At 41.9% G+C, this 26122-nt stretch overlaps 2 protein-coding genes across 8 annotated transcripts in view; one reads left to right on the top strand and one right to left on the bottom strand.

The window, feature by feature from the left end:
• The window catches only part of TBC1D14 (TBC1 domain family member 14), a 118007-nt gene extending 100233 nt beyond the window's left edge, over positions 1–17774 (top strand). For 6 of the 7 annotated variants that reach the window (XM_006017019.2, XM_025195273.1, XM_006017021.2 and 3 more), the window contains 6 exons: positions 239–333; positions 1850–1921; positions 4075–4203; positions 6185–6294; positions 14862–15120; positions 17641–17774. In XM_006017019.2, the coding sequence (XP_006017081.1) occupies positions 239–333; positions 1850–1921; positions 4075–4203; positions 6185–6294; positions 14862–15120; positions 17641–17706 (731 nt within the window). In that variant the 3' untranslated portion in view covers positions 17707–17774. The remainder of the gene's footprint in view (positions 1–238; positions 334–1849; positions 1922–4074; positions 4204–6184; positions 6295–14861; positions 15121–17640) is intronic. The other variant, XM_025195279.1, reaches the window with a different exon arrangement.
• A 3380-nt stretch (positions 17775–21154) lies between these two features.
• The window catches only part of CCDC96 (coiled-coil domain containing 96), a 6752-nt gene continuing 1784 nt past the window's right edge, over positions 21155–26122 (bottom strand). Inside the window, exons 2-4 of the mRNA XM_025195154.1 lie at positions 26025–26120; positions 25057–25604; positions 21155–21875 (exon numbers count right to left, since the gene is read on the bottom strand). Coding sequence (XP_025050939.1) covers positions 25059–25604; positions 26025–26120 — 642 coding nt within the window. The 3' untranslated portion in view covers positions 21155–21875; positions 25057–25058. The remainder of the gene's footprint in view (positions 21876–25056; positions 25605–26024; positions 26121–26122) is intronic.

Genomic DNA, 26122 nt, shown 5'->3' with positions numbered 1-26122 from the left:
TCGCAATGCATGCATACTTAAATGGTGAATAATCAACACTATAAGACTGCTTCAAGATCAAGTACTGTCATTCCTTACTGTGTAAATCAGCTTAAGGACAAATAATCCTGTTTATAGTGTATTGGCCTGAGTTGAATGGTGAGGAATGAACCTTGAAAATGCTGAGTTGTTTAAGGGATGTGTGGGGGATGACCAGACTTCTAATAAACATATCAGCTGTATACTTTGATTTCCGTAGATGCTGGATTTTCTACAGCAGATAGAGAAGCAAGTTTGGAATTAATAAAACTGGACATTTCGAGAACATTTCCTAATCTCTGTATTTTCCAGCAAGTAAGTGACAATATCATGTCAAAAGACCCCTTTTTTTTTTTCCAGTGTATCCTTAAGAACTAAACATCTTTTTTTTTCCTGATGTGGTTCATGTTTACCTACCAGTATGTGTACAGGAATTGCACTATAGATGCCAGCTTGCATGTTAGTATTTAAATACCTGGTATACAGTGTCAGAGTCCTCTGTGGTAAAGTTCAGTTCTTGAGAGCCTGAATAATAAAGAATTTTAGCATGATTTAAGGCTGCTCAGCAGAGCTGTTTGGAAAACTGTGAAAATCTTGAGATTTCAAGCACATTCTCAGTCTGTCTAGTCTTTTTGTCTAACCTTTTGGTGGCCTTCATGTGGCCCATGAGGGGTTAAGTCTGAACTCCTGGTACTGGCGCTGCACCCCCAATGCTCTTCTGCCACTGCTTCCAGGGTCACCAGGCTCTGCCTCCAAGCTTCTGCTTCCTGCCCCTGTTCCTTTGGGAGGTGTGGGGTGGTGGAACAACAGATCCAGGGTGTCTGCAGCTTGCGGGGCTCAGGTTGGGGCCAGTGCTGCAATGCCTGCAGGCTGAACTGTGTGTGGCATGTGTGGTAGGTGGCCTTGGGGGCCTTTGGCCACCAGCCATCAGAGGTTGGACAGCCCTGTTTTAGAGTGTCGGAGAGACTGACAGCCACTTATCCCAGCATGGCCAGTGCACGTTGGTTAGAGCATGCATCCGTGATGTGGGAGACCCTGGTATGAGTTCTTGTTCTGCCTGCCGCAGACAAGGATTTCAAACCTCAGTTTTCCTCTTCCTTTTCTATATAGATAATTCATTGAGCCAGTGGTGGGGAGAGACTGAGTCGACTGCCAGGTTGGTAAAGTACTGATCTGGGATTAAGGACTAGATTCAAGTCCTTGCCCAGTTGAGACCAAACGCTAGAACGTTGTTGGTCTTTCACATTATGAATGAGTGCTCAGAGTACTGGGCCACTCTGAAAATGACAAGTGAGTCTCTTGTGTTCTCTCATTTTGAACAGGATATTCTATCCTTGCTGAAACTGGTTTGTACATTCCCTTGAAAAGTTTTGGGTTTTGATGAATCGGCATTTCCCAGTAAAAGCTTGTTTCATTGGAAAATTCCCAACAAGCTCTACTGGTCAGTGAAATATACATGACGATTTCTAACACTTCACATTGATACTCATGGCAATAATCCTTTGTGTGCTCACACTTTCTTTGTGGCTCAGTATTGCTGCTCATCTAACAGATAGAATTTGACTCTTGATCGGGGTCAGCCTGCAGTAAGCTATGGAGAATTTCTATTGCATGTCTTTCTGCATTTGGATTCAGTGAGTCATTAACCTATTGACTGAACTGTGTATTTATAACATCAGTGAGAAAAGTGGTTGCATTTCCTATAAGAGCCTAAGTTTCTTCTGAAAGAGTCAGATAGTTTCAAAGCCTTCCAGGGAATTAATTTTAATGGAAGAGATATCTAAATCCTAAACAGTTTAACATTTCTCTTGTGCACTTTTTTATTTTATAGGGTGGTCCTTACCATGACACGTTGCACAGTATTTTAGGAGCCTATACTTGTTACAGACCGGATGTTGGCTATGTAAGTGCAGTTCTTCCTTGTGTTTTATGTGGGGTGGAAGTGTTTTCTGTTCACTTGCTAGACTGCTCTAAAATGATTTTGTGGGACTTTGTCTTTGCTTTGCATTCTGGTTACTTTGTGGCGTTTATTTTTATCCAAAACATCTGTCAGGGACACGCGCATGTACATTTTATGGTTACATTGCTAGCTTTGTCTTGTAACACAATACTAAGAGTCTGAGTTACGCTTTTAAATGTTTGAAGATTGCACTCCAAAACAACTTATAGTTCAGAGTAATGACTTAACTATGCACTGTACTTTTGCTGTAATCCTACTGAGATGACAGGCTGTTTAAATTTAGTGTCTTCTTCAGAATGACTTGCACTTACGCGTGTGCCGTGTTCTTCTGAAACATTCTGTAAATCAGGGCCTGTAGGGCTGCTGGCCTTCACACTACCACCAGATGTTCAGAGCAGACGTTATGAAAGGACAGCATGGTTCCTACTCTACTAGTCTTTTTTCCATGGCTGCTATGGGTATAGGAATCTTTCTTTGGTTCTAGAGCGAAATAGTCAGCCATGTTAGCCTGAAGTTAGGCAGAAGGCAGGGTAGAGTGGCACCTTAGAAACTAATTCAGAGAAGCTTGAACTTTTGCAATCTGCTTTGTCAGATTCATGGACTTGCAGAGAGGAGGAGTGCTAAACAAAATGGAATAAGAACTGCTGAGAGTTGCAGAGATGAGTCAGAGAGATCAAAGGGAATAAACAAAGCAGTTAGCCCTTGAAAAATATAAATCTTATGAGAGTTAGTCCAGGTAATGTGATAAGTCTTTGAGACCATCCTTAACACACTGTAGTTTGTGGATGATTTTTTTTGTTCTGCAAGAAACAAGAAATCATGTTCTGAAGTTTGTTGTTTCAGAACAGTCACTCTGCCTTTTGATTCTAAAGTAATTTATTTTGGGGAGGTTAGGGGTAGAGGAAGTGTTAATGTTCAAAGCCAGAAATATTCCCGAGGAAGCTATTCCTCCAATCCATGTGTATACCCTTCACAGCACAGGGCCATGTGGATAGGTAGCAGAAGCTCCATGCCTTTCTCACCGAGGTCTTAAGAAGTCCCTGGATTCAATGAAAGGCATCTTTTGGCTTCTCTGTCAGACAAGTCAGGCAGGGTTGAAAACTTAGTTGGACATTTTAGGGGCTTTAACATAGTGAACTGAAACTTAGGGGTGGGAGACAATACGGCGGATCTGGGTCACATGTCTTAGTTAACTCATCTCTAGTAACCAGCAGCCAATAGTAACTACTCCACACTGCAAAGAAATGAAGCAAAAAAAATCACAAAGGGAATCGAGGAAAACATGTTAAATTGGCTCCTGGCGCTCATGTTTGTTGTCTTCTCTACAAGAAAACCGATACAGATAGTTGCAGGTTTCTGAGCAGTGTTTCTAGTTCATGAGAAACTTTAAGTGATTTTTTTTTTAATATGGGGTTCAGACTGAAACTAAGAATGTTTCCATTCCAGTTCACAGAGCCTTGCAGTGGCTTACATAAAACTGACTGTCTGTTTCACTGTGATAGTAGCAGGGAAATGGATAAGAATGTCCTTGTCTTTTTTGCTGACCAGAGAGTCAGGGTAAGATAAGGATAGGATAAGATAACCTTGGCATGTCTCTAGTGTTTCCATTATCAAAATGCATAGGGTTACCACTTGTGGTTCTGTTTATACATTTATGCAATATTGTCTCTGAATGCAATATCTAGCTATGTTTTAGGAGATCAGTCTTTGCTTAATTAGAACCCTTCAGTTTAGCTTCTTGAAACTGAGAATATGCAGAAGTCATCTCAGAAGAAAGCACACCTAGAATTAACTGGTTTTGAAGACTTTCCTCTGCAGACTAATATATACTGTTATTCTTCCTCTTACTCAAAATTGTACTGTAAGACCTCCGTTGAATGGAAGGAACTGACATGGTGCCTTGTTGAAACCTCTTTTCTGAACAGTGGGTGCCTTGAGAGCTTCAATAGGGTTATCTTTCTGGAAGATTCAGAAAATAACTTGGGGCCAATGTGTGCATCATCACACAAATGGTGAGACTGCATTCTTGGAAAAAGTAGGTTACTCATCATTTCTCCTTTTCTTTTTTTTTCTTTTTTTTCTTTTTTTTTTCTTAGGTACAGGGCATGTCATTCATAGCAGCAGTATTGATCTTGAATTTGGATACTGCTGATGCCTTCATTGCTTTTTCTAACCTTTTGAATAAACCTTGTCAGATGGCATTTTTTCGAGTGGACCATGGCCTTGTAAGTAAGCAGGAAAACTGCAGTCTCTTCATGCTTATGCTTCTAGACCTATTCAGATACAAATGAACATCAGCTGTGCTTTAAAATCTGTTGGAAAAATAAGTCAGCTGGAACTCTTTAAAGCAACAAATTAAAATTAAAACTTACTGAAAAGGAAAACCAAATAAAATACTTCAGGTGCCGAGTAGTGTGTGATGTGCCATTATGAGTAGTTTGGCAGCTCTGATTTAACTTGTGCATTGTTAGCCGGGAGCCAGGAAAAAAAACCCAAACCCTTCCAGCTTTACAAAAAGGGATTTGAAGGCATTTTTTTTTTTTTTTTCCAGCATACTAGGTTGTTAAAGTCTACTGATGTTATATGGTGAGAAGCAGCTTTCCCGTTTTCCTCTTAGTTTTTTTTGCATTCTCTGGGATTTCAAAGAAGAAAAAGGAAGTAAATATCTAATTCTCCAACTTCCAAAGGTGATCAAGGTACCTGGCTCTCTCAGGTGTTGCGTGCATTACAGTATGGACAGACAGAGTTTGCACTCTTCTTTCAGGTTGTGAAAACTCTGCTGTAACTGCCTCATGAGCTTTTGAAAAGCATTTTACTAAAAGAAATATCCAGCAATGTGTTACTCTTCTGCTGTCCTTTTTAAGCAAAGAGTATATTTACAGGAACAGCAAGGCTTATTTCATAAGAGTTCAAGTGGGTAACAATATAGATAATAGGAACAACAATCCTACTGTTTTGGCATCAGAACTGGTCACTATTGGAATGACTAACTGCATTTCCTTCCTCCCAGCACTATTGTAGGAGGGTGATATGTAACTGCCCAGTTGCAGTCAGTGAAATACATCACTACAGTAGAATGGCTTGGTCTAATAGTCTCCATTTGAAAACACACACTAGTTAAGCAGCTTGGATGAAGATAAATTTAAAACTAGCAAATTGCCCATCAAGAATGACAGCAGGGGAGGGGTGCGTAGAGTGGGCCCCCGCCTGCTGTACACCCCCGCCCCTCTCCCCACTGCTCCAGGTCTGGCCCTGCTCCAGAAAAGCTGAAGAATGCACATGGAAGAATAGAAAAATATACCAGAAATCCAAAGGAAATAAGTATGTCAAATTGTTCAGAAGGGAGCTTCAGTCCCATTTCCCCATTCTGTTGTGACATACCAGCAAGATGTTTTGTCTCTGGAACATCTTACATCGTTATGTTTAGAATCTCAACCTTTCCTTCCCATTTCTGCTGTGGTATTGGTGGTTCTGGGGATAAGAAGTCTTGCTGAAAACTGATGGAAGAGGCCAGGAAAAGAACTGAAAGTTCTTGGTTTTTGACTATTTGCCAGCTTGACTCTTTAGCAGTTTGGCAGCACATCTTAAATCTTATACTTTGTCACTAAACTGTGAATATTTAATGAAAAATTTCACAATTTGGGGGTCCTTAATTTCAAAGGATAGGGAAGGGTGCTGACAGGAATCAGACCTAAGTATTAGGTTGATTAATTGTGCAACCTTTGCCTTTACTCTTTTAGGATCCAAATGATGCTTAACTTCCTTTATAAGGCGTGGTGGTGCCTACAACCCTAACTTATTTTTATGAACCCTTTGACCTTGACATTAATTTCTTCTAGTATAAGGTTATTCCCATAAAGCACCCTTAAGTTATCATAAACATGTACTACATTGAAGAGCAATAATCAGTAAATTGCTTACTTCACCTGTTGGTAGGTTTGTTTCCATTTTTAAAGAAAACTGGCCAACGTCCAAAGCTGTTGTTGGTTCATTGAGCAATTTCAGCTGCATATACAGAATGCAACTCACACGTGTACATGCAGGTGCTTACATCCTTTGTAAATGCATGGCTGTGTGCTGTACAGTAGAATTTAATTTCAGTATCTCTTGCTGAGTCTGTGCTCTTGAAATGAAGGAACATTCTTACTATTATTAAACAGTTAACTGATACCTACATTGATAATTTTCCCCTTCATATTTTCCCAGATGTTGACCTATTTTGCAGCATTTGAAGTGTTCTTTGAAGAAAATCTGCCAAAGTTGTTCGCTCACTTCAAGAAAAACAACTTGACGCCAGACATCTATCTTATTGATTGGTAAGACTGTCAGAGTAGGTTTATAAATGTACACTCTGACTCTCAGCTGTACATGCACGTTTATAAAATAGATAGTGTGCTCATAAAATTCACTGAGGGCAGGTTAGTGTTTAAGTTTTTACAATAGAAGTGCACCAGTACATCGGTCCATATCGTATTTGGCACTAATAAAAGGAAAATTTACATTATCGGTAATCAGCTCTTTTGGACTGATGTGGTCAATAATGTCGCCAATAAATGCCGTGTGGATGTGCACAGCCACAGCATGCATGCAGCCAGGAGTGTATCCTGGCAGCTTGGAGAGCAGTGTCCAGCCGGTAAGCCTTTGGTGGGGGGGGAAGGGGAATGAGGAGGGCAGATCGAGGCCCCACAGTGAGGGAGGGAGTGGAGCAGGGGCAAGCACTGCCCAGCTGGGGTGGGGCAGGGGGTGGGATGTAGCCACGGCTCATCTGGGGGGTGCAGGGGGAGAGGGTAGCTCCCATCACTGCGTGCACCCTGGGGGAGGCATGGGGGGCATGTGCCTACCCAGATCTGTGTGAGGTGGGGGGTGGGCTACCACTGTGCGCTTGGGGCCCCAGGCTCTTCCCAGCAGAGGGAGCTGGGCTGGGGCTGCACTCAGGGCTGAGTGGGTGGCAGCAGCGCTGAGAGGGGGGAGTTATGGGAGGCTATGGCAAATTTTGGGCTGGCTGTAGTGCACCCCCCCACCCCACCCCCCATAGTGCCATCCCAGTGCCGCCGCCACCTGCACTGCCCCTGCCCGCCCCAAAGCACAGCTTGGGCCCAGCACCCCCACTGGGAAGAGGCTCTGCCCTGAGCACTCAGTGGCAGCCTGCCTTTGCCCTGTACACGGATCAAGGGCACATGCCCTCCGTGCCTCCCCTGAGGCTACACACAGTGGCAGGCTCTGTTCCCTACCTCACTGCAGGGGCCTCAGTCTGCCCACCTATGCCCTTTCCCTCCCCACCCCTTGCCCCTTTCTCCCCACAGACCTACCAGCTCTCCAAGCTGTCAGGTTGCATATCAGCAATTGGATCGAGATTGGCTGATATGGCTGGTTAAAAATCGGCCATTGGTATTGGCCCAAAACCTTTATTGGTGTGGTGCACCCCTAGTTTACACTTATGCCAGAACTTTTGTTTCAAAACTCCAACATAAAAATGCATTTAAACAGTAATGATGACTCCAGACCTGCCTACACTAAAGGCAGTCTTGTTTCCATCTCCAGTTCTGTCTGGTTAGTTCATTTTTACTATGGTCATGTCCATGCGTTACTTCATAATGCAGCTATGTATTAGGATTTGTATCTCTGCTTTATCCACATTTGAATCTGCATTGATGGAAAATCTGGTAGCTGCCCCTTGCTGCATGTGTAGGTGCAAGGCATACATTAAAGGCATACAGGTAGAGCACCCCAGCAGCACATGGGGCAGTGGAATATAGCATGAAAGTTAGGAAAGGAGAACTGAGCAAATCAGTCTCACAGGCATGACCAGAAGCTCTGTTCACGCAGCAAAGTACCAGTGGTTGCATGTACCACCCTGGACTTTGGGAAGGGTCTAATTGTCAAGATATCGGTATCCATACTTACGATGCAGCTTTTACTCTAGCATCCCTTGGCTGGCACTAGAGGAGGCTTTAACATTTTGAAATGTCTCAGCTGGGGTACATGTCTCTTTTCTGGAATGTTTCATTTTTGAAACGTTTCTAAGTGTTTCACTTGGAAATTTTTCAGTTGTTACTTGTCTTCGTCCAGAAAAGTTATGGGATCTCTATCTTTGGAAGTTTTGAAGAGTAGGTTAATGCAACTGGCATGGTTTAGTTAGGGATGATCCTGCCTTGAGTAGAGGATTGAACTAGATGCCCTCCCAAGGTCCCTTCCAGTCCTACTTTTCTATAACTTTTGTATTATTCTGACTGACTGTGCCGCCTCTAAATTCTCGGAATAGACAGGCTTTTCAGTTGGCATTTAACAGTCTCCTTGAAGCTGCTCTCACAGCACAACATCGCTTCTGTATGAATGAATATTTGTTCTGGGATCCATAGCAATCTGTGCTAGTATTAAAGCGTCTGGCATGATTCCTGGGAAGCATAAAATCTCAATTGGTGCCAACTCTGGTGTGATTCCAGTACTGTGTTAAACACCATAGTTGCTGGGAAACCATCTTGCTCAAATGCTCTAATTAGAATTGAATAGGTTGGCCTCTTTGTGCTGCTTCATGTAATTCAGTGCCACAGGACATGTTGATATGTTATTTAAGTCTAGCGCCTCTATTGAAGGAATGTGTTCCAAGAAATTCCAAGGGATTTTATTGTGTATGCATATGGGCTGGAGTATAAAGACGCTGTAATCTTGAAGTCAACTTGTTTCAACTGGTAGAGAATTAAACAAAAAAAAACAGCTCCCTCCCCTCAACCATAATTCACAGCTACTGACAGCAAAATTTTACCACTGTACTCTGTAGTTAATTGAGTGTGTCTTTCAAAGGTCACTTTATTTAAAATAAGTACTGTTTCCTTTAATAAAAGGACCAGAAATACTGGTTCTATAAATGTGTGTGACATGACATCTACTGCATGTCTTATTACTTAACACATCCAAGTTTCTTATTAAGTAAATCATTTATTACTGCAAAACTAGAGGGAATCATTTTCAGTAACTCCTGCCAAAAATAATGTACTCCTTTTTTAAAAGAATATTTGCTTTCGACCGGAACTTACTGAGAAATTCGGAGCACTGCAACTATTGATTTGGTAAAATGCAAAAAGATCAAATGCGAGAGAGATTTTACATGAGGTTGCATAAGTAGCAACACGTTCAAACCCAAAGAGACCTTGGAAGTAATACAGTGCTCTTGAACAACCCCCTTTTGGTCACCGCTTAGAGCAGCTTTAACTAGTTCTGTTAGAGGTGCGTTCAGCACTTAGTCAACTATTCTCCCTCCTCCCCCTCATCCTCTACAAGGCCTTTTCAGCAACATTAAAGGTTTGCAAATGACAATTTCCAGCATCTGTGGCCTCCTAGTGCTTCATATAACCTTTTTTAGCTCAGCCTCCTCATTTAGGGAAGATTGTGATGGTGAAGTTTTTATATCGATGGACTGACTGCTGCCTCCTGGTTGTTTGCAGTTACATGGTGTTACGTTGGCATTACATCTACGTCATTAATTTAATATGATAGAATTACAGATCACTTTATAATGTATGGAAGTTTGTATTCAGTGTTAAATGACCATTTTTTTCTCACATTTTTAAAGGGTGTACAACAGATGTACTATTTAGTATAGTAAAAAGTAGATGTCATGTAAACTTCTCTTGTTCTGTTGAATCTATCAAATCACTAAGTAGTGCCCTCCAGGTGGGAAGAAGGTGAATAATAAGATGACTTGAATGGACAAAGCATTTGAAGAGGGCAGAAGACACTAGAGAGACTGTTCTCCTTCAGCTCTTTGCAGCGGGTCCAGTATTGTTGGAAATGTAGGCCTCCCTCTCGGAGAGGGGACCACCCAAACTCAGATGGTAATTCAATCATGGAGATTCTGGTGAATCTGTTAGAGCTGGTTGATTGGGATTGCTGTCACTACGACTCCCTTGTATTGAAGGCTGTAGTTCCATCGCTACAGACTGTGCTGCTTCCTTATGTCATCCTGGTGATGCTGGAGTCAAGAAAATTACTGGTTTGGCAATAACCAGTTTTCTGAAGCGCCCTTTTAACCATTTAGAAACAAGTCAGGAAGCAACACATTTAAAGTTTTACTGTCTTCTAAATGTCACAGGCCAAAATGTATTCTGTGAGACTGAGGACATGTCTGTGTCACTCTGGTGCAGGTCCTACGAAGCACTTGGACCATGCAGTACCATCCCCTCACCCCCTCTCCATGGAAAAGCAGCAGTAGTGTCACCAGCATAATGCTCTTGGAGCTTACTTGCCTGTGCTTGGTGCTGCACTAAGCCAACCGCACGTGGGAGATGGTGTGCACAGAGTGAGTGTGGAATGTTTCAGTGTAGTGCCCTGACCACCACACACATAGGCAACACAGCCTATGGGCCTGCTGTCAAGGAACTGATGTATAGAAAAGACTGGCCAAAGTGTCCTTTGGGCACATTTGTTCCTTCCCCAGACTTAAAAGGAAGAAGAATGGTTTCTTAGACATTTTATTGTTTGGTTAATAGTGTTGTGAAAAACATGCTATCCTGAGTGGTGGTTTGTAACCACTAAAAGTGGTCCAGAAACCACTAAAGGCCCTGTGCAGATTGGGGAGGACGTTAACCTAGTAAGTATTGTTGGAGCATGTAGGAAGACATAAGTCTTTCCCCCCAAAAGTTCACAGTCTAAACCGGTGATTCTCAACCAGCGTTCTGGGGCCTGGCCAGTTCCCCCCAGTGCCCAGCCCCTCTGCAAGGAAGTAAGCATTGTAATAAATAAATTAGTTTTTGAAATGGTGTGCTGCTTAATTTACAAAAGTTATGGAGGGCTGCCTCATCTGAAAAGGTTGAGAGCTATGAATCCAAATAAATACAAGATGCTGTACGCTGAGGGAGAAGTAATGGTCAGAGACGAAAGGAGGCTGGAAGGATCCTCAAATACTAAAGCAGCAGATAACTCAAACACATTAAATCCTATAATCCAAGTCACTCTTTATAAATGAAAAAAGCACCTATCATCTTATTTTGTGATATATGTTAAGCTGCACAAGAGCATGTAAGAGAGCTAACCATTCCTTAGTTCAGTGTCAACCAGAAATGTGGCATACCAGTTTTCAGGCCTGTTATGAAGTGTATAAAGCTTTTTGAATAAAGGAGCATTGGGCTGTGTTCCATATGTATGTACCCTGCCAGTAACACTGACTGCTGCTCTGGTGATTTTTTTTTTTTCTTTCAGGTCAGTCATGATACCTGCATTCTTCTGTTGTGTTATCACAGAGTCAGTCTGCCATCCCATAACCTACATTACACCACCTTTTGTTCATAGCTGAACTGAAAGGAGCAGGGGCTGTGCTGCTTTGTCCTTTTCTGATTCCTGCTACTAGCATCCCAAAACTGCATTTACATCCCCTTTCTCACTCCTGACATTCCCATATTCAATAGCTCTTCCTTGTCAGTAAGATCTTACAAAGAAGGGGAAAAAACACCCTAGTTAGGCCACAGCCTATCCAGATATCCTAGCATTTGAGTGCAGAAAAGTATTGGCATAGCTGGCAGCACTGCTTTGTTATTGTAACTCAGAGTAAATTGGCTGAGTTTCTGAACAGTATCTGGGATTTCCAACAACCAAAATAATGTTTGACATGCTGTAATAGTTGTAATGGAGTATTTGTAATATCTGTGTTAAATCTAAGTACCTCTTACTAATGCACTGTTTCATTCATTGCAGTGAGGGCCAACTTTTTTGGCAGGCATGCCACGCTGGCACTCTCCCCATGTGCCACTCTGACCCCTTCCCCTGCCCCATCTGCTGCTCTGCTTTCTGCTTCCTATCCTATCTGCTATATGATATACACACAGCCTACCCGTGCCACTTGTGGTGTCTGTGCCACAAGTTAGCCACCCCCTGCTCTATGGCATGGGGTGTAATCTCAGTCCCCAAAGGTTTATACATTTAACTTCAGACTGCTGCAAATAAGAACTGATTAACCGAATTCCTTGCAAGTTACAAAGATACCCAATGTGACTTACGACTAGTCTTCTTTCCGTAGAGTGAAAAATAAAACTTTTCTTCAGTGGAGGGTTGCTTGAGGGCACAGAGTTGAAAACTTGCTGTGATTGTTTAACTTCCTGCATGGCTGCAGTTATTTTGCACATGAGTTACGCAACTAAGGGCTGAAGCAATGAATAAGACAAAACAAATGAACAAGTCCAGCTTTAAAATGCCAGTTGCTAGCTGACTAAGCACAGTTGTTGTGCCACCTGGTGACTTAAGAAGGCTTCAGAGCTATTTAATTGTTTCACTGTTATACTGCACTGTAAAACCATATTTATCTTGTTTAGAAAGCAAGTATCTGTTCACATACGCAGATGGCAGAGCATAGCAATTCTGTTGCACAGCACCCCATATCATAACACATTCTTGGGAGGGGTGGAGAGGCGTAAAATCTATAGTGGTATAAAATCTACAACACCACAGCCAGCCCCCAAGCAGTCAGTAGATTTAAAAAGGGGTGGTAGCCCCCCATGCTGTCTGGTGACAAAACAGCAAAGGGAATAGACTTATTTGAAAAGGGGAGATTTTGTTTTTTGGTACATTTGATTGTACTGGCGTTTAAGTGAAGGATCGGCTTCCTGTAGCAACATTACATCAGATAGTATTCAGGAGGCAACTACTGTGTAACAGTACACAGAAATTCTTCAAGGTAAATGTGTGGGAACGGGGGAAATTGATTTTAGAGTTTTGTTTAGATGGTGGCTTGCTGACCTCTGCTGGTGAGTTTCTTTTGCAGCAGCTCGCTCACAGGGAACTACACATTTTTGATCTGAGCCAAAAGGCCGAGAAGTGAATACACTTGAGTTGTATTCAGTTATTTTGCTAGCCGTCAGAATGCTAGAAAAATGTCTGCGTGTGGCTGTAGCAGTACTCTGAGCACTGGTGTAGTTGGAAGTTGGAATGAGGAGTGACATAACATGAAATACTGCTTTTAGAATTACCTGTATTCCAGTATGGTATTGCGTGATCCCTGGGACTTGTTTTCAGTTGCTGTTATGATTATAGTTGTGTGAATCAGTGCCCTCCAGAGCTGTTGGGAGTAGGAAGGAGTTGTTGTACTGTTGCTTCTTACTGTAAGAGTCAATATTCTGGCCAGGCGGTGAGGTCCCCAAGTGCTTTGAAAACTAAAAAAAACTTGTGGTTTCAGTAATAGAAAAGAAGTTCCTCCCTCAGTTGGTTGTTGTACTCTGGTCATCTTCATCTACTTGCACAGCTTGAACTACCATCTTCTACCAGTGTTTTGCAAATCTCCCTTCAGTCCATCTGTGGATTGGAATTTATCATTCCTCCAAAAGTCTCTCCCATTTTTTCCTGTTGCTGGTAACTACAGCTAATTTCCCTGTCAGTCATGCTGGGATCCTAAGGGTATAAGCTTCAGCTCTTCTTTCTACCTCTCCCTCATGCTCTGCATGCCTATGTCCAAATCTTGTGCATTCTTCCTATGTACAGTTTCTAAAATACAGCCTTTTATTTATGTTCTGAGGTTGCTGCTGTTGTCCAAGTCCGAATCTCCTGTTGCCATTCCTGTAGCTGCCTCCTCATTAATCACCTCCATGCTTACATCCAGACCTTGTTGAGAATACAGCCTCTAAAATCTTCCCTTTTCTCTTCTGCATTGTCAAGTTTTCCATGGGTCAAGATTCTGCAGGCTATACCAGGCCATGCTCACCCTTGTATTTCATCAACTAATGCTGTTAGTTTTCCTGCGGCCATCTCCATATTCAGTGTCTTTCCTCTGACCTGGACCTCAAGCCTAATTGCTCACTCCATGAAGGAGAGAGGAGAGATTTTGGGGGGCATGGTGGGGGATAGACAGAATTTAGAAGATGTGCCTTTTATCACCCTACCTCTCTGCTTATATATTTCATCCCTGTGTGTGCTCTTTCTCTTTGTGAATGGTGCATCCTTAAGAGAAAGGACATGAGCCTTCTATGTTTATATCAGCACATTTTTAGTATTGGATTTCATTGTATTTCATGGTGTATAAGTCAACCCCCCATTTTTCTGATCGAAAAAGTTAGGAATTTTATAGTGTATAAGTCGATCTAACTTTTTGGATCAAAAATATGAGATCAACTTGTACGCTGTGTTGACCAATATTTTGAGTACCATATTTCACAATGTAAGTCAAGTTTTGAAGCCCAATTTGTAACCCTTAAAACTCAACCTTAACTTATACAGCATATCACTGTCCCCTACTAGTGGCGCTGGGCTCAGTGCTTGGCTGGCTTGGCCTAGGTGGTACTGCTCATAAGGGATGGGGCCGTGCCAGCCAAACACCGAGCCTATCTGCATCCCCTTTATGCGGTGCCGCTCACAGGGATGGTGATATGATGTATAAGTTGAGGTTGATTTTTAAGAGTTAAAAATTGGGCTTCAAAACTTGACTTGTACACTGTGAAATACAATGAGGTTTAAGGTCTGTCTGGAGTTTAGGTGCTAGTGTGGTCAAGCATACTGATTTATGTAGTCATTGCATGCAAGGGCATTAAGTGTTTAGTGCAATGTCTGACTACCTTTAACTCCACAACCCAAATTACCAGTATCCACTTACAGTTGGGCCTACTAGAGGGCAGCTTGAGGTGCAAATCTGCAGTTAGGCTTGAATTTGTGACCCTGGATTAATAGCGAGGTGCTTAATCTTCTTTACCAGTGCACCTGTTCTTTATTTTGAGTAGCTCATATAGTAAATATTCACTGCTGATCAGTATAAAATACCAAATAGAAGTGAACCATTCTGTTGGGCAGTACCTGATCAGTACCAAGTTTTGACTTATTTCAGAGCCTTGTGATGGTTTCCTTTGAACATTGCTTATGTCCTGAAGATTTTCCTTCAGCTTATTTTCTAAAGATTTTCCTTTATTTTCAGGATATTCACATTGTACAGCAAATCTTTGCCACTAGACCTGGCATGTCGTGTCTGGGACGTGTTCTGCCGTGATGGAGAGGAGTTCCTTTTCCGTACAGCCTTGGGAATACTAAAACTTTTTGAAGATATTTTGACCAAAATGGACTTCATTCATATAGCTCAATTCCTAACAAAGTTACCAGAGGATTTGCCTTCAGAAGAATTCTTCACATCTATTGCTGCAATTCAGATACAAAGCAGAAACAAAAAGTGGGCTCAGGTAAAGAGCATTTGAGTGTCTGCCTCCTTTAACCAGTGACTCTTCAGATGCAGGAAGGAGAGAACATGTAGGAGTCCAAAGGGCACATGTTATGGTTGGGTTAGGCTGAGGAATCTGCAGGTCATTCTTTGATGCTGGCAGGCAGCTAGTCAGGAAAAGGGCTGCCCTGAGCATTTTTTCCCCTGGGAAACTGGTGGTGGATGGTAGTCAGTAGATGGTTGTAGTGGATCCCAGCTTGAACAGCAATGGTGCCATATCATTTTTATTTCTTTCTCCTACTAAGGAGGTTAAAGAAGACTCAAATTTAGTGTTACTTTTCAGTTAAACAACAGAACTTTGTGGTAGAAGTTGATGGCTGAATTCTGTAGGAATTTTCCTCATGTTGATACTACTTGTCAAACTGCCAAATCAGTCAAATAGGGCAAAGCAAATCTTGCTTTCTAAATATATCTACATGGAGATGGGAGTCGAGGCTGCATTAAAAAAGAATTCGGTGTTGTGATGCTGAACATTTCAACACCTAATTTTTTGGTGCCTGGCTCCTTGAGTCCATAGGTCTTGGGTTAGGCATCTAAACTCTGTACAGTGTATGAGGGAAGTTAAGTGCTTCAAAATGAGATTCACATCATCCAGCATACCATGGGGGATGCTGCTGAGAGGTGCGTGTCTTTTCCTTCCCTTAAGGACTCGGGTTCTTGAGCTGTAGCAAGTGCCTTGATTCATAGCCCCAGACTGTGGAATTTGGCACCTGAGTTATTCCTTTCAGAAATGGGTGCCATTCACTGTACCTTTAATGGGGGAAGTGGTGCTTCCCCAAGTCCTAGAAAACTCATCCAGGAAGTGGAGAACCTGGATGCTGTGCACTCCTGCCTGAACAGATTCTAACTTGCATCTACCACTCCTTGAAGAGTTACCTGATTATTGACTGTTCTTGAGGGAAAACACTCCCCCATCCTTCTTCTTGAAGTTGTACCCCTTGACAAAAAAAAAAAAAAGAGCTAAAGAGTGAGAGAGACCGACGGGACTAGCCTTGTGGTTAGGACACTCAACCATGAGTGAGGCGTAGGTCTGTGTCTCAGTCCCTGTTCTGAGGGTTCAATGCAGGGGCTCCTAAAGTGTAGCCCACAGGCCACACACAATCTAAGAAGTGTTTGTATGCAGTCCATAAAGGGACTTTTTAGTGGTGGCCATCTTCAACAGAACCAGCTGATCAGCAAGGCTGGAGCTATTGACTCTATTCAGTAGTAATTAATTGGCAAACCTGAGCAGCAGCTCTGTGATCCACTGTTAAGGATGTGCTGAATGGCTTGGGAGATACTCAGTTACATCTACCCTGATGCCTTTTATTGGCAAGGTAAGTTGATTGTGTAAAATTAAGTGCCTGCTGATATTAAGCTCTTGCTGATATTGGATTCTCCTTATTGTAACTTTGTATATATAAAACATGTGACATTATATCTGTTGTACAAAAATACTGCATTGGAATTTCACTTTGTGGCCCCTAGCGTGATGTCCCACCTTTAAGCAGTCCTGCATGAACACAAGTTGGTGAATCCCTGGTTTGATGTAAAATGTATTGGTGTATCTGGAGTGCCTTACCCAAACTTTAAGGGCACCTAATTAGCACATGTTGGAGCAGACTGGAGCATGCTAATTAGCACAATCCAGCAGCCTCAGCATCTTGCGTATTCAGTGTCCCTGCGATTCAAAATGACAGCAAGGTGCTTTAACTAAAGCTTGTCAAACGAGCCTTAGTTAAAGCTCACCCACCACTATTTTGAAGCACAGGATGCTGAATACATGAGAGTACGGGCACTTTAAGTAGCTTCTGAGAGCCACTCTGATTAAAGGGCCCCCACCCCAGAGCATGTCTAAAGATGCCCTGAGAGCCCAGGTGGGCAGAGGATGTCTTGACTGGAATGATAAATAAATTAGAAACAGTTGTCCTGCCACAGATCCCAGTCGATAAATGAGTAGCTAACCTGAGTCAGAAGACTCTTCAGATAGAGGTGAAGTGACTTGACCAAGGCAGTGTCATTTGGGATTTGACTGGAGAGCTTATTATCTCTGACTTGTAGTGTTTTATCTGCTGTAGTTATTGGGATTCATTCTGATAATATATTTTCCCCCAGGCATCTTTTGGCAGCAGTAGATTTTACATTGCAACTGGGGATGGAAGTTGAGAACTTAACACCTAGGCTGTATAGTGCATATTTCCTTTTTAGCTTAGATTGTTTTATATATCTTAGTGGCCAAAAGTCTTGTCTTGTTAACCGTTCCAGGACTTTCATTCAGTGCAAAGGAACTTTTTAAAGTTTGGATATAATGTTTTTATTTATATAAAAATAATTAAAATCTATGAATATAGATAAAATATCATTCTTGAAACCTCCTTGCTTGAAAGTAATTGGGAAACTCCTGCCTAGCTGAGTGCATTGTACTTGTTCTTGTGATAGAGGACACTTTTTAACCTTATGCTGTTACATGTTGCCTTTTTGCTCCCTTTTACAAAAACCTCAGGTACTGACTGCATTGCAGAAAGACAGCCGGGAAATGGAGAAAGGAAGCCCTTCACTCAAGCACTGAAAACTATGGCTGCTTCAAATTGATGCCCAGGGGAAAATAATTTAAATGGCAAATGGACTGAGTACAGCTTGACATACATGGAGCTGCATCAAAGTGTTTCAGAGTTTTGCTTAGCATTGGAGATGATGGCCTTAACAGAAAACGAAATAAGGGGAAGGGACCTATTTTAAATAACAAAACCAAGGCCTAGCCTAAAGCAGCTCAGTAGAATGTCTGAGGACAGCATTGCACATTCTACACTTTTAATGAAGGCAGTGAACCTAAACCATTTTAAGTTTTCCTTTTTTATTTCAATGATTATTTTAAAATACTGGTCATTGATCATGCTTTGAAATCTATTCCCCTAGTTTGATCCTTAGCCAGAATATACATCCCATATCCAAGAGTGTAACTAGATCTGGATCTTCAATACCTGGTGCTGGTATTTATAGTTAAGTGGGGTGAGGACCACTTCTTGAGAAATGATTCCTGTTTTTAAAGGCTTTAGGCCCCATTTACCAAAGATATCATTAGATTAAAAATAGAACTGCATTCCATTCACTAACAAAAATTTTAAGTAGAAAATACACTTGACTAAGAAGGATGAAGTCAGACTTTTAGTACAGCAGCAGAGACCATTTTTAAGATGACTTTCAATAGTGTTTTCCAATTTGGATGCACTGGGGAAGAGCTAAATTTAATCCCACTGAATTACTTGTGTTCATCAAGGTGTAATCCTTGGCATTACACTAACATTGCTCTGTATGGGTTCAATTCCATTTCCCTTTTAATAGCAGGTAAAGTGCTCCTAAATAGCAACAAGCAAATGAGGTTTACTGAGGAATGTCAAATGTAAATGCTAACAGGACAAATAAAATGAATCAATCAATCCATCTAGCTGTTTTAAGACCAGCCTGGAACACACTGTAATACACTTAAGTTTGGAGACAGCAAACTTCAATTATGTTTTTTTGTTACACAGTTAAACTTTTCTGCCTTCAACTTAATGTTTGATTGTAAATCATAAGTGCCCATGCTGTATGTTTTCCACTTTACAAGAAAGTGTATCGCATTATGTGCTTTATAAATAGTATGAATTGCAGCTCTGAAAAGGGAAACTAACTGAAGCAATATATGTTTGATAGAGTAAATGGGAATCCTGAACTCTCCAGGCTTGTATCTTCTGTTTAACATCATCCTTCAGTCTGTCCTCTAGGCTGATTTTGTTTTAGTGTTGTCTGGAACAAATATGAATTAGGGGAAACTAAAATTAACATTGGCTTAAAATGGAAGTGTATTTGCACACTCTTGCATTCCAAGTACATATAGCATCTAATGTCAAATGACCACATTATACATGCAAATTATTATTAATCTCCTTATGTGGTATTTTGACTATAATATTTAAGAAGGCTCACCATGACTTTTCTGTGTTAAGTGTTTGAGAACTCCTGATCACAGAGAATATGAAATCTTTCCCTTCCTTTCCTGTGCACCCAGTGTAATTAGTTAGTTAGTTTGTTTTTGATACTGACCTTTAATTTCTTCAGTAAGGGGTGAATTGGTAATTTTTTTTGTGAAGATAAGCAATCAGGCATAGATGTGGTAATGTTTCCATTCCCTCATCTGAAATTGCTTAGCTTTGGTCCTCCTGTGATTGGTATTCATGTTACGTGCTTTTAAGTGCAATAGAAAGCTGGAAGGTCAGTAGCTATTGATTGACATTAATACCTTTTAAATACCACAAATATGCCTTTACATGAAGGTGTAGAGAGGCCTAACATTCAAAACATTTGCACTATACTTTTACATGACTTACTAAACTTACTCAGACCAACTTTTTCCTTGGTATACATTCAATTAGATGGTACTGTAGCTAGCTTTGAGACTGTAACTTGGTTTTCATCACAATTTAGTGCCCATTTCCTTTTAAACCAAGTCTTCTGCGATATGGCTCAGTCATCTTGCAAGAATGCATTCTTTAGCCGTGGTATTTTTGCAGCAATCCTTGATCTGTTCTTCTTTTCCTCCCTTCCCAATATTGTTGAATGTAACTCTGAAAATGGGCGTGGTTGTCAGAAAAAGGCCTGCTGCAGCACTCGTGCACTGTTTGTAACTGGCAGATGTAATTATTTTTGTTCTGTTGGGTTTTTTCCTGTTCTTTGAGGATGTATATATTTTCTAATTGTTTTCTTTGTGTACATATGGTCTGTTCTTTATGTAATGAAGAAAAGCAATGCAATAAGGAGCTTTGCAGAGTTTGTTTAAAAACTGCATTTGGAAAACCTTTTTCACCTGCCTAAAGATGCAATTGTTTAAACTTTTCAGTAGACTTGATTTGAAAATATGCTTGAATTTTGATAAAAAAAACCCCCCAATATATTAAGATGTGTAGTAATAGCATAGGATTGCTTACCACTACAGCTTTTTTTAAGTTTCTGACAGTATACCAAATCTTGTTAATTAGCGAGTAAGGAAGAATTCCATAATAAATTCAGGGATTACATAACCCATTTTGCTAATTTGCTTTTGTTTGAGCATTCAAGGGTACATGTGAGACAATGCATGAGACTTCTTCCCCTCATTTGGCACATGTCTGCATCACACCAGAGCTGTTCTCCCCCTTCTCCCTCCATGGGTTTAAAGTAGACTTAAAATGCTGCAATATTTCAGAAGCCTGCAATTTTCACTTTACATGCAGCAAATTAGAGAAACTAGACTTCAACCAGGTTTGAGATTTTTGTGCAACCTGCACTTTATAATAAAAACAATTTTGCATCTTCAATCAGTAGTAGTTAAAAGTATCATTTAGAAAAGAATTTCATTTTAAAGGGTACTTTATAACGGCTTATATTTTTGGATGTTTTAAATACTAGAACGTATAGAAACCCATTGATACACCCTCTGTATATCATGTTCAGATTGTTTTTATGTAGTTATCAGTTTGTTTTGTTTAGGTAAGTGTATCAAACTGGAACTTTTTTGAACTGTAAATATATGATTTTATTAAATAAAGTCACGTAAAGTTACCTTAATCACGTGGTGCCGGTGTCATCCAAAACTAAGTTCCTGAATTTCTGTAGAAGTCTTCTGTTTTGGGTTTGTCAGTTTTATTTTTAATGTGGCATTTTAGAAGCTTTTAGTTCCAAAAAGATACCCCAAATGGTTTAGTTAATGGCTTTCACATTTCTACCTAGAATTAGGGGTCTGCCTAACTGGAGGAGGTGGCTGGCCAATTTCATGGGCAGATTCTGGGGCTGACTGCCATTTTTGTGGGCCCTGCATGGCCAAAGGGCCCTTGTGGCCCTGCCCCTCGCTGCAAGGGCTGTCCATAATGCAGCCCCACCCCTTGTTACCAATTGGTATAGGGGGCAGGGCTGCACAACAGGCAGCCCTCTCAGCCAATCAATAGCGAGGGGTGGAGGCGGCAGCCTGTCATGCTGGCAGCCTGCGTGCAAGGGCTGTCCATAATGCAGCCCCACCCCTTGTTACCAATTGGTATAGGGGGCAGGGCTGCACAACAGGCAGCCCTCTCAGCCAATCAATAGCGAGGGGTGGAGGCGGCAGCCTGTCATGCTGGCAGCCTGCGTGAAAATTATTTTCAGTATTTTTTTTTTTTTGCAGTGACCCCGCCAAAATTGCAAGGCCCACCAGTTTTCACAGAGCCCACCCAATTTCATATGTTCTGCAAAAATTGTGCAATCGTGAATTCAGAAGCCCTACCCATAATTCTTGCCTAAATAGGACCCATTTCAGAGGGTAGGAGGGGGGAGTGTTTATAAAATGACTTGGCATGTTAATGCTTTACATCCCCTTTTGAAGCTCTGATTTAAGTGCATTTCATATAAACTTTGCTGACCATTTTTTATGGTCCTACAACAGAAAGCAGGTAAGATCTAATATGTGTCCTGCTGTATTTATCATGACTCTAGGACTTGCACCTCCCATCTTCTTTCCTTTGTTCTCTTCCATAATAGAATTCTGATGGTCCCAGGTATTCGTTGTGGCTGCTCTGTGGAGGGTTTTTTGTTTCAATAATTTGTATTATCGGATGGTTATTTATAGCATATGTGTACAATTGTCCCCATCTTTGTCTTCAGTAGACATGTAAGAATTTGCTGCCACACAGTAGTTGAGGTGGGTTTTATATAACCAGCATGAATTGATGATCTGGGGAGCACAGACGTTACCTAAAGAAAGGAGTGAAAGTTAGCATGAATCAAATATCCATTTATAGTGGTCTTTCTGTTTTCAGTGTTTTGGATGAACAATTTCACTTTTTATTGGGGTCTTTTATGAGTTAAAACCTAAAATCAGAAGCCCTTTCTATTAGGAGAAGTCTTCCAAATATGTTGACAAGGAATGCTGTCTGCATCCACTGAATCAAATAGGAACTCTACATTTGCAAACACTACAAAGGGTTTTTTTTCCTTTTTTTTTTAACTGGCTTTTCTTCCTTACCTCTGGTTGATATAATCTCAGTTTGCTGGAAAGTACTGGTGGAGGAAGGGAAGCTTTCCTTTTTCTCAGCTACCACATGTTAACACAGAGCTTGTGAAAAAAGAGGATTTTTATCTCTTTTGACTTGTGCCATGTTATATTTTTCCTCACAGAAGAGGGATAAGGGTTTTATATTTATAGATCCCCTGGCATCACCTCATAATTTACAATTAATCTCTTAGGAGGGTTTTAGAAGGCCACAAAGTTGCAATGGTTTTGTCACTGTATTGACAAAGAGGAAATACCTAGAAAGGTACATGAGGCTGTAGTGTAAATATTTCTCATTTTGGGGGAGTTTTTTGGGTGTGTACATGTGCACGCACGCATGCCCAAATTATCTACAAACTCAAGAGCAAAGAGCAAATGCCAGCACAGAGGAGTTTTCCAGGGAAGCTCTTTCCTGCTGTCCCCATCACTTGTCATTTCCCATGGTTGTGAAAACAACAGGAATGTTAGCCCTTGATCTTTAGTCTATTAAAGTAAACAGCTTATGGGAAACTTTATCTTTTTAAAATTTCTTTTTAGTCTCAAAGAAAAATGCAGCTTGATTATTGAAGAGAAAATCCAGCCATCCTGGCAAGGCTTTGGGACCAAAGTTAAACTGGTTCAGTGAATAGGAGTAACTTTGCTACTCTGTTTGGAATTGGGAGAGTCGCACAAAATGTGGTTTCTCTTCACAAGTGGTATGGAAGAGGGCATAGGGATAAAACTACAAGTTGATCTACAAGTTACATGAGACAAAGTAGATGGGGCAATTCTGGTTCAAGGAATCTTTTACTTGTATTGTTACACCTTTTACCAAAATGGAAAAATAAACAAGTGCTTCACTTGCACAAGACTACTCCTTTTTTTTTTTTAAGCCAGGGTTGTCAAACAGAGTACTTGGGCCACATCTGGCTTGCAGAGCCAGATCATATGGCTCACAGCCTTGATGGGGGTGAGGGAGGACCTTCTCATGGCTGCAGCCAAGTACCTGGGTGTGAGCTGCTATGCTGCTGAGGCTCCAGCACTGAGAGAGGAAGTCTGGCACTGTGGCTTGTTCCCATGGCAGCCGAGCACCCATGACACCAGGCTTCTTTCCATGCTGATGCTGGGGCTCTGGTGCCATGGCTCTTGCCCAGGCATTTGGCTGCAGCTGCAGGGCTCCAGCAGCACAGCTGTCATTGGCTTGGCTGCCAGGAACCCAGGAGAGAGAAACAGTGCTAGAGCCCCAGCAGTGCCGCAGAAACAAGACCAGGACTGCAGCTTGTTCCTGCAGCAGCAAAGTGCCTAGGCAAGAGTTGCGATCCTGGAGCCAAGCCCTAGCAGCATGGCAGTAAGAAGTCTGATACTGTGGCTTGTTCCCATGGTAGCAGCCAAGTACCCAGCCTCTTCACACCAGGTCCTGAACTAGCATGGTGAGGGAGAGGTCCTGTGGGCCTGATCCAGTCTGCAGGGGTAGCCCTGCACCCCTGATCCAGCCTGCAGGGCTAGATGCTTTTGACACTTCTGATTTAAGATAATTTTCTTCTTATACTGACTAGTGATGGGTACAAAGTTATTAACTCTGCAGTAAAATGTATTTTAAGTAACACCCTACTTTTCAAACTGCCTCCATACTACTACAGGTTTAGCAGTTAGTCAAGTTTCAGTACATACAAATAAGTGTGACTTGTAGTGTGTTTTACTGCATCTTTTAACTGTTCTTTAAAAGACAGATCTTTTAACTGCTCTTCCGGGGCATCCGGTCAAATTAAATTCTAAGAGGAGGCAAGGCAAGACTTACTGGACCATATTGTCAGTGCTAACCCTGTGTGGGATGGCTTAACAATAATAAGGCTCAAGTTCTCAGTACTGAACTGACCTGCTTCTTTGCTACAGACTGAATTGTGCCCTCTTGCATCCATTTTTAGTTGTGATACCAATATTTGAAGTGAAGTGGTTCAAAAAAATAAACCCCATAAAAGATCTACCATGGAGATCATTTGGAGAAACAAGCAAGTGTAAGCCCCTGTTCCAAGCTTCTTAGCGCCATGTACTAGTCTCATTGCCGCTGTTTGGCCAATGCATTTCAAGACAAGTTTGTGTGCACATTTTTAGAACAGGGGACAGTAATGATGGTATTTTTTTTTTTTATTTTGTAATTGGAATGTTACAACCTCCGGTCTATCATTTCTCAGAAGACTTTCAGGTATGTTGAATATGTAGTTGAAATTATCTAATGATTAATGAATCAGAGCTTGTGGAATTAAATTCTCCACTGATTTAACTTCCTAGCTGAGTCACCATGACTACTGGGTTTGAAATTTTAAGATCAACTATGAAATATTGTATTTTTAGTGTTGTGTTTTGTAGGGACCTTAAGCGTCAAATCATTCTTTACCTTTAATTTCTTAATCAGAACACCAAAGAAAAACAGTGTGTGTAATGCACATTTATAGCTTTAGAAATAGCTTTAAAAATTCAGTATTTTTTAAAAATGTACTTAACGACCAGGTGAGTATGCTTGAGTTTCCAAAAACGAAACTGAAACTGCAGAGGCCACAAGATGTGTTAATAGCAGAACCAGAAGACCTTTAGGTTGATTCGGTCTTTGCCAGGAGTTACAATGTCAGATGTGTTGTTAAGTGTGAAATACTTCAATTAAAAAATGGCTAAATGTGCTTGGTTTCTTCAAGGGCCATTTGACAGGCACAACTGCATGGCAGTCTCCTGCACAATAAATAGTAGTAAACATGCTTTAGAAAGGAGATTATTTTCCAGTAAAATATTTAGCTTATTCTCTTGCCTGTACAAAAAAAAATATATATTTGGTATTTCCCAGTACTTTTATTTCTAATCCCCCCCACCCCTGGTTTTGATGTCTCTAAAGATCTTGCCTCCCTCCGGTACCTTCACGGCAATAGAAAGGATTTGGCTTCCTTAATTTTTTTCTTGAATCCCTTGCAGGCAATGGTGAGACCAGCATGGTGCCGTTTCAGGTTCTCCAGCTGCTGATTCAGCACCTGAGCAGCATCCACCTTGTTCTCAAAGTCCTGCAGCAGCACCTCATTCCCCAGCAGGCCGCACTTCTGCTGCAGCCTCTGATTGTCTGCCCGTAAACGATCCCTGGCCTGCTTGGTTTTGGTCAGCACATCTCTCTTCTGTGCCAGCACTGCCTCGATCTCCAGCAGCTCGACCTTCTTCTCCTGGTTCTCGGCTTCCACGAACTGCAGTTTCTCTTTGAGCTGTGTCAAGACCTGCACTGTAGTGGTGACTTTCTTCCTGAGCTTCAGCAGCTCCTCGTTGCGCTCATCCACCTTCTCATTGTAGGTCTGGTTCTCAATCTTCAACTGCTCAAAGTCAATGAGGTGCAGCCCTTCAGCTAGCTCCTCCTGGGCCTTCAGTCTTGCTTCCAGCTGCTCAATCTTGTGCTTTAGCTTGATGTTCTCCAGGCGTACCTGAAAGGGTGGGAGCGGGTAGAAAGGTGTGAGGATTTTCTGGCATCCTCATGCACCCCAACTCTGACAGAAAAGTACCTCACGCACCCCAACTACTGACAGAAAACTACGGTAATGCGACCTTCCTTCCTTTCTAGAAGCTGCTGGAGCACTGGCTACGGTATTTCCTGGCATCCTCACGCACCCCAACTACCGACAGGACAATATGGTAATGCGACCTTTCCTCCTTCCTGCGCAGGAGCTGGTGGGGCGCTCGCTGCCGTATTTCTTTGCATACTCACGCATCCCAATTACTGACAGGAAGATACAGCAACGTGACCTTCCTTCCTGGCCAGGAGCGCTCGCTGCCGTATTTCCTGGTGTACTCCCGCACTTTAGTGACAGAACAATACTGTAACGTGAAGCCCCGCGCCGCCTCACCTGGCTGATCTCCTCGTCCTTGCGCTGCTCGGCGGCCTGCAGGCGCTCCAGCTCGGCCCGCTCCCCGCCCGGCCGGCGCCCGCGCGTCGCCGCCGCCT

The sequence above is a fragment of the Alligator sinensis genome, unplaced genomic scaffold (genome assembly GCF_000455745.1).
Source record: "Alligator sinensis unplaced genomic scaffold, ASM45574v1 scaffold421_1, whole genome shotgun sequence".
Taxonomy (NCBI): Eukaryota; Metazoa; Chordata; order Crocodylia; family Alligatoridae; genus Alligator; species Alligator sinensis.
The sequence above is the reverse complement of the archived record's forward strand: the minus strand, read 5'-3'. Positions and strand labels throughout refer to the sequence as shown.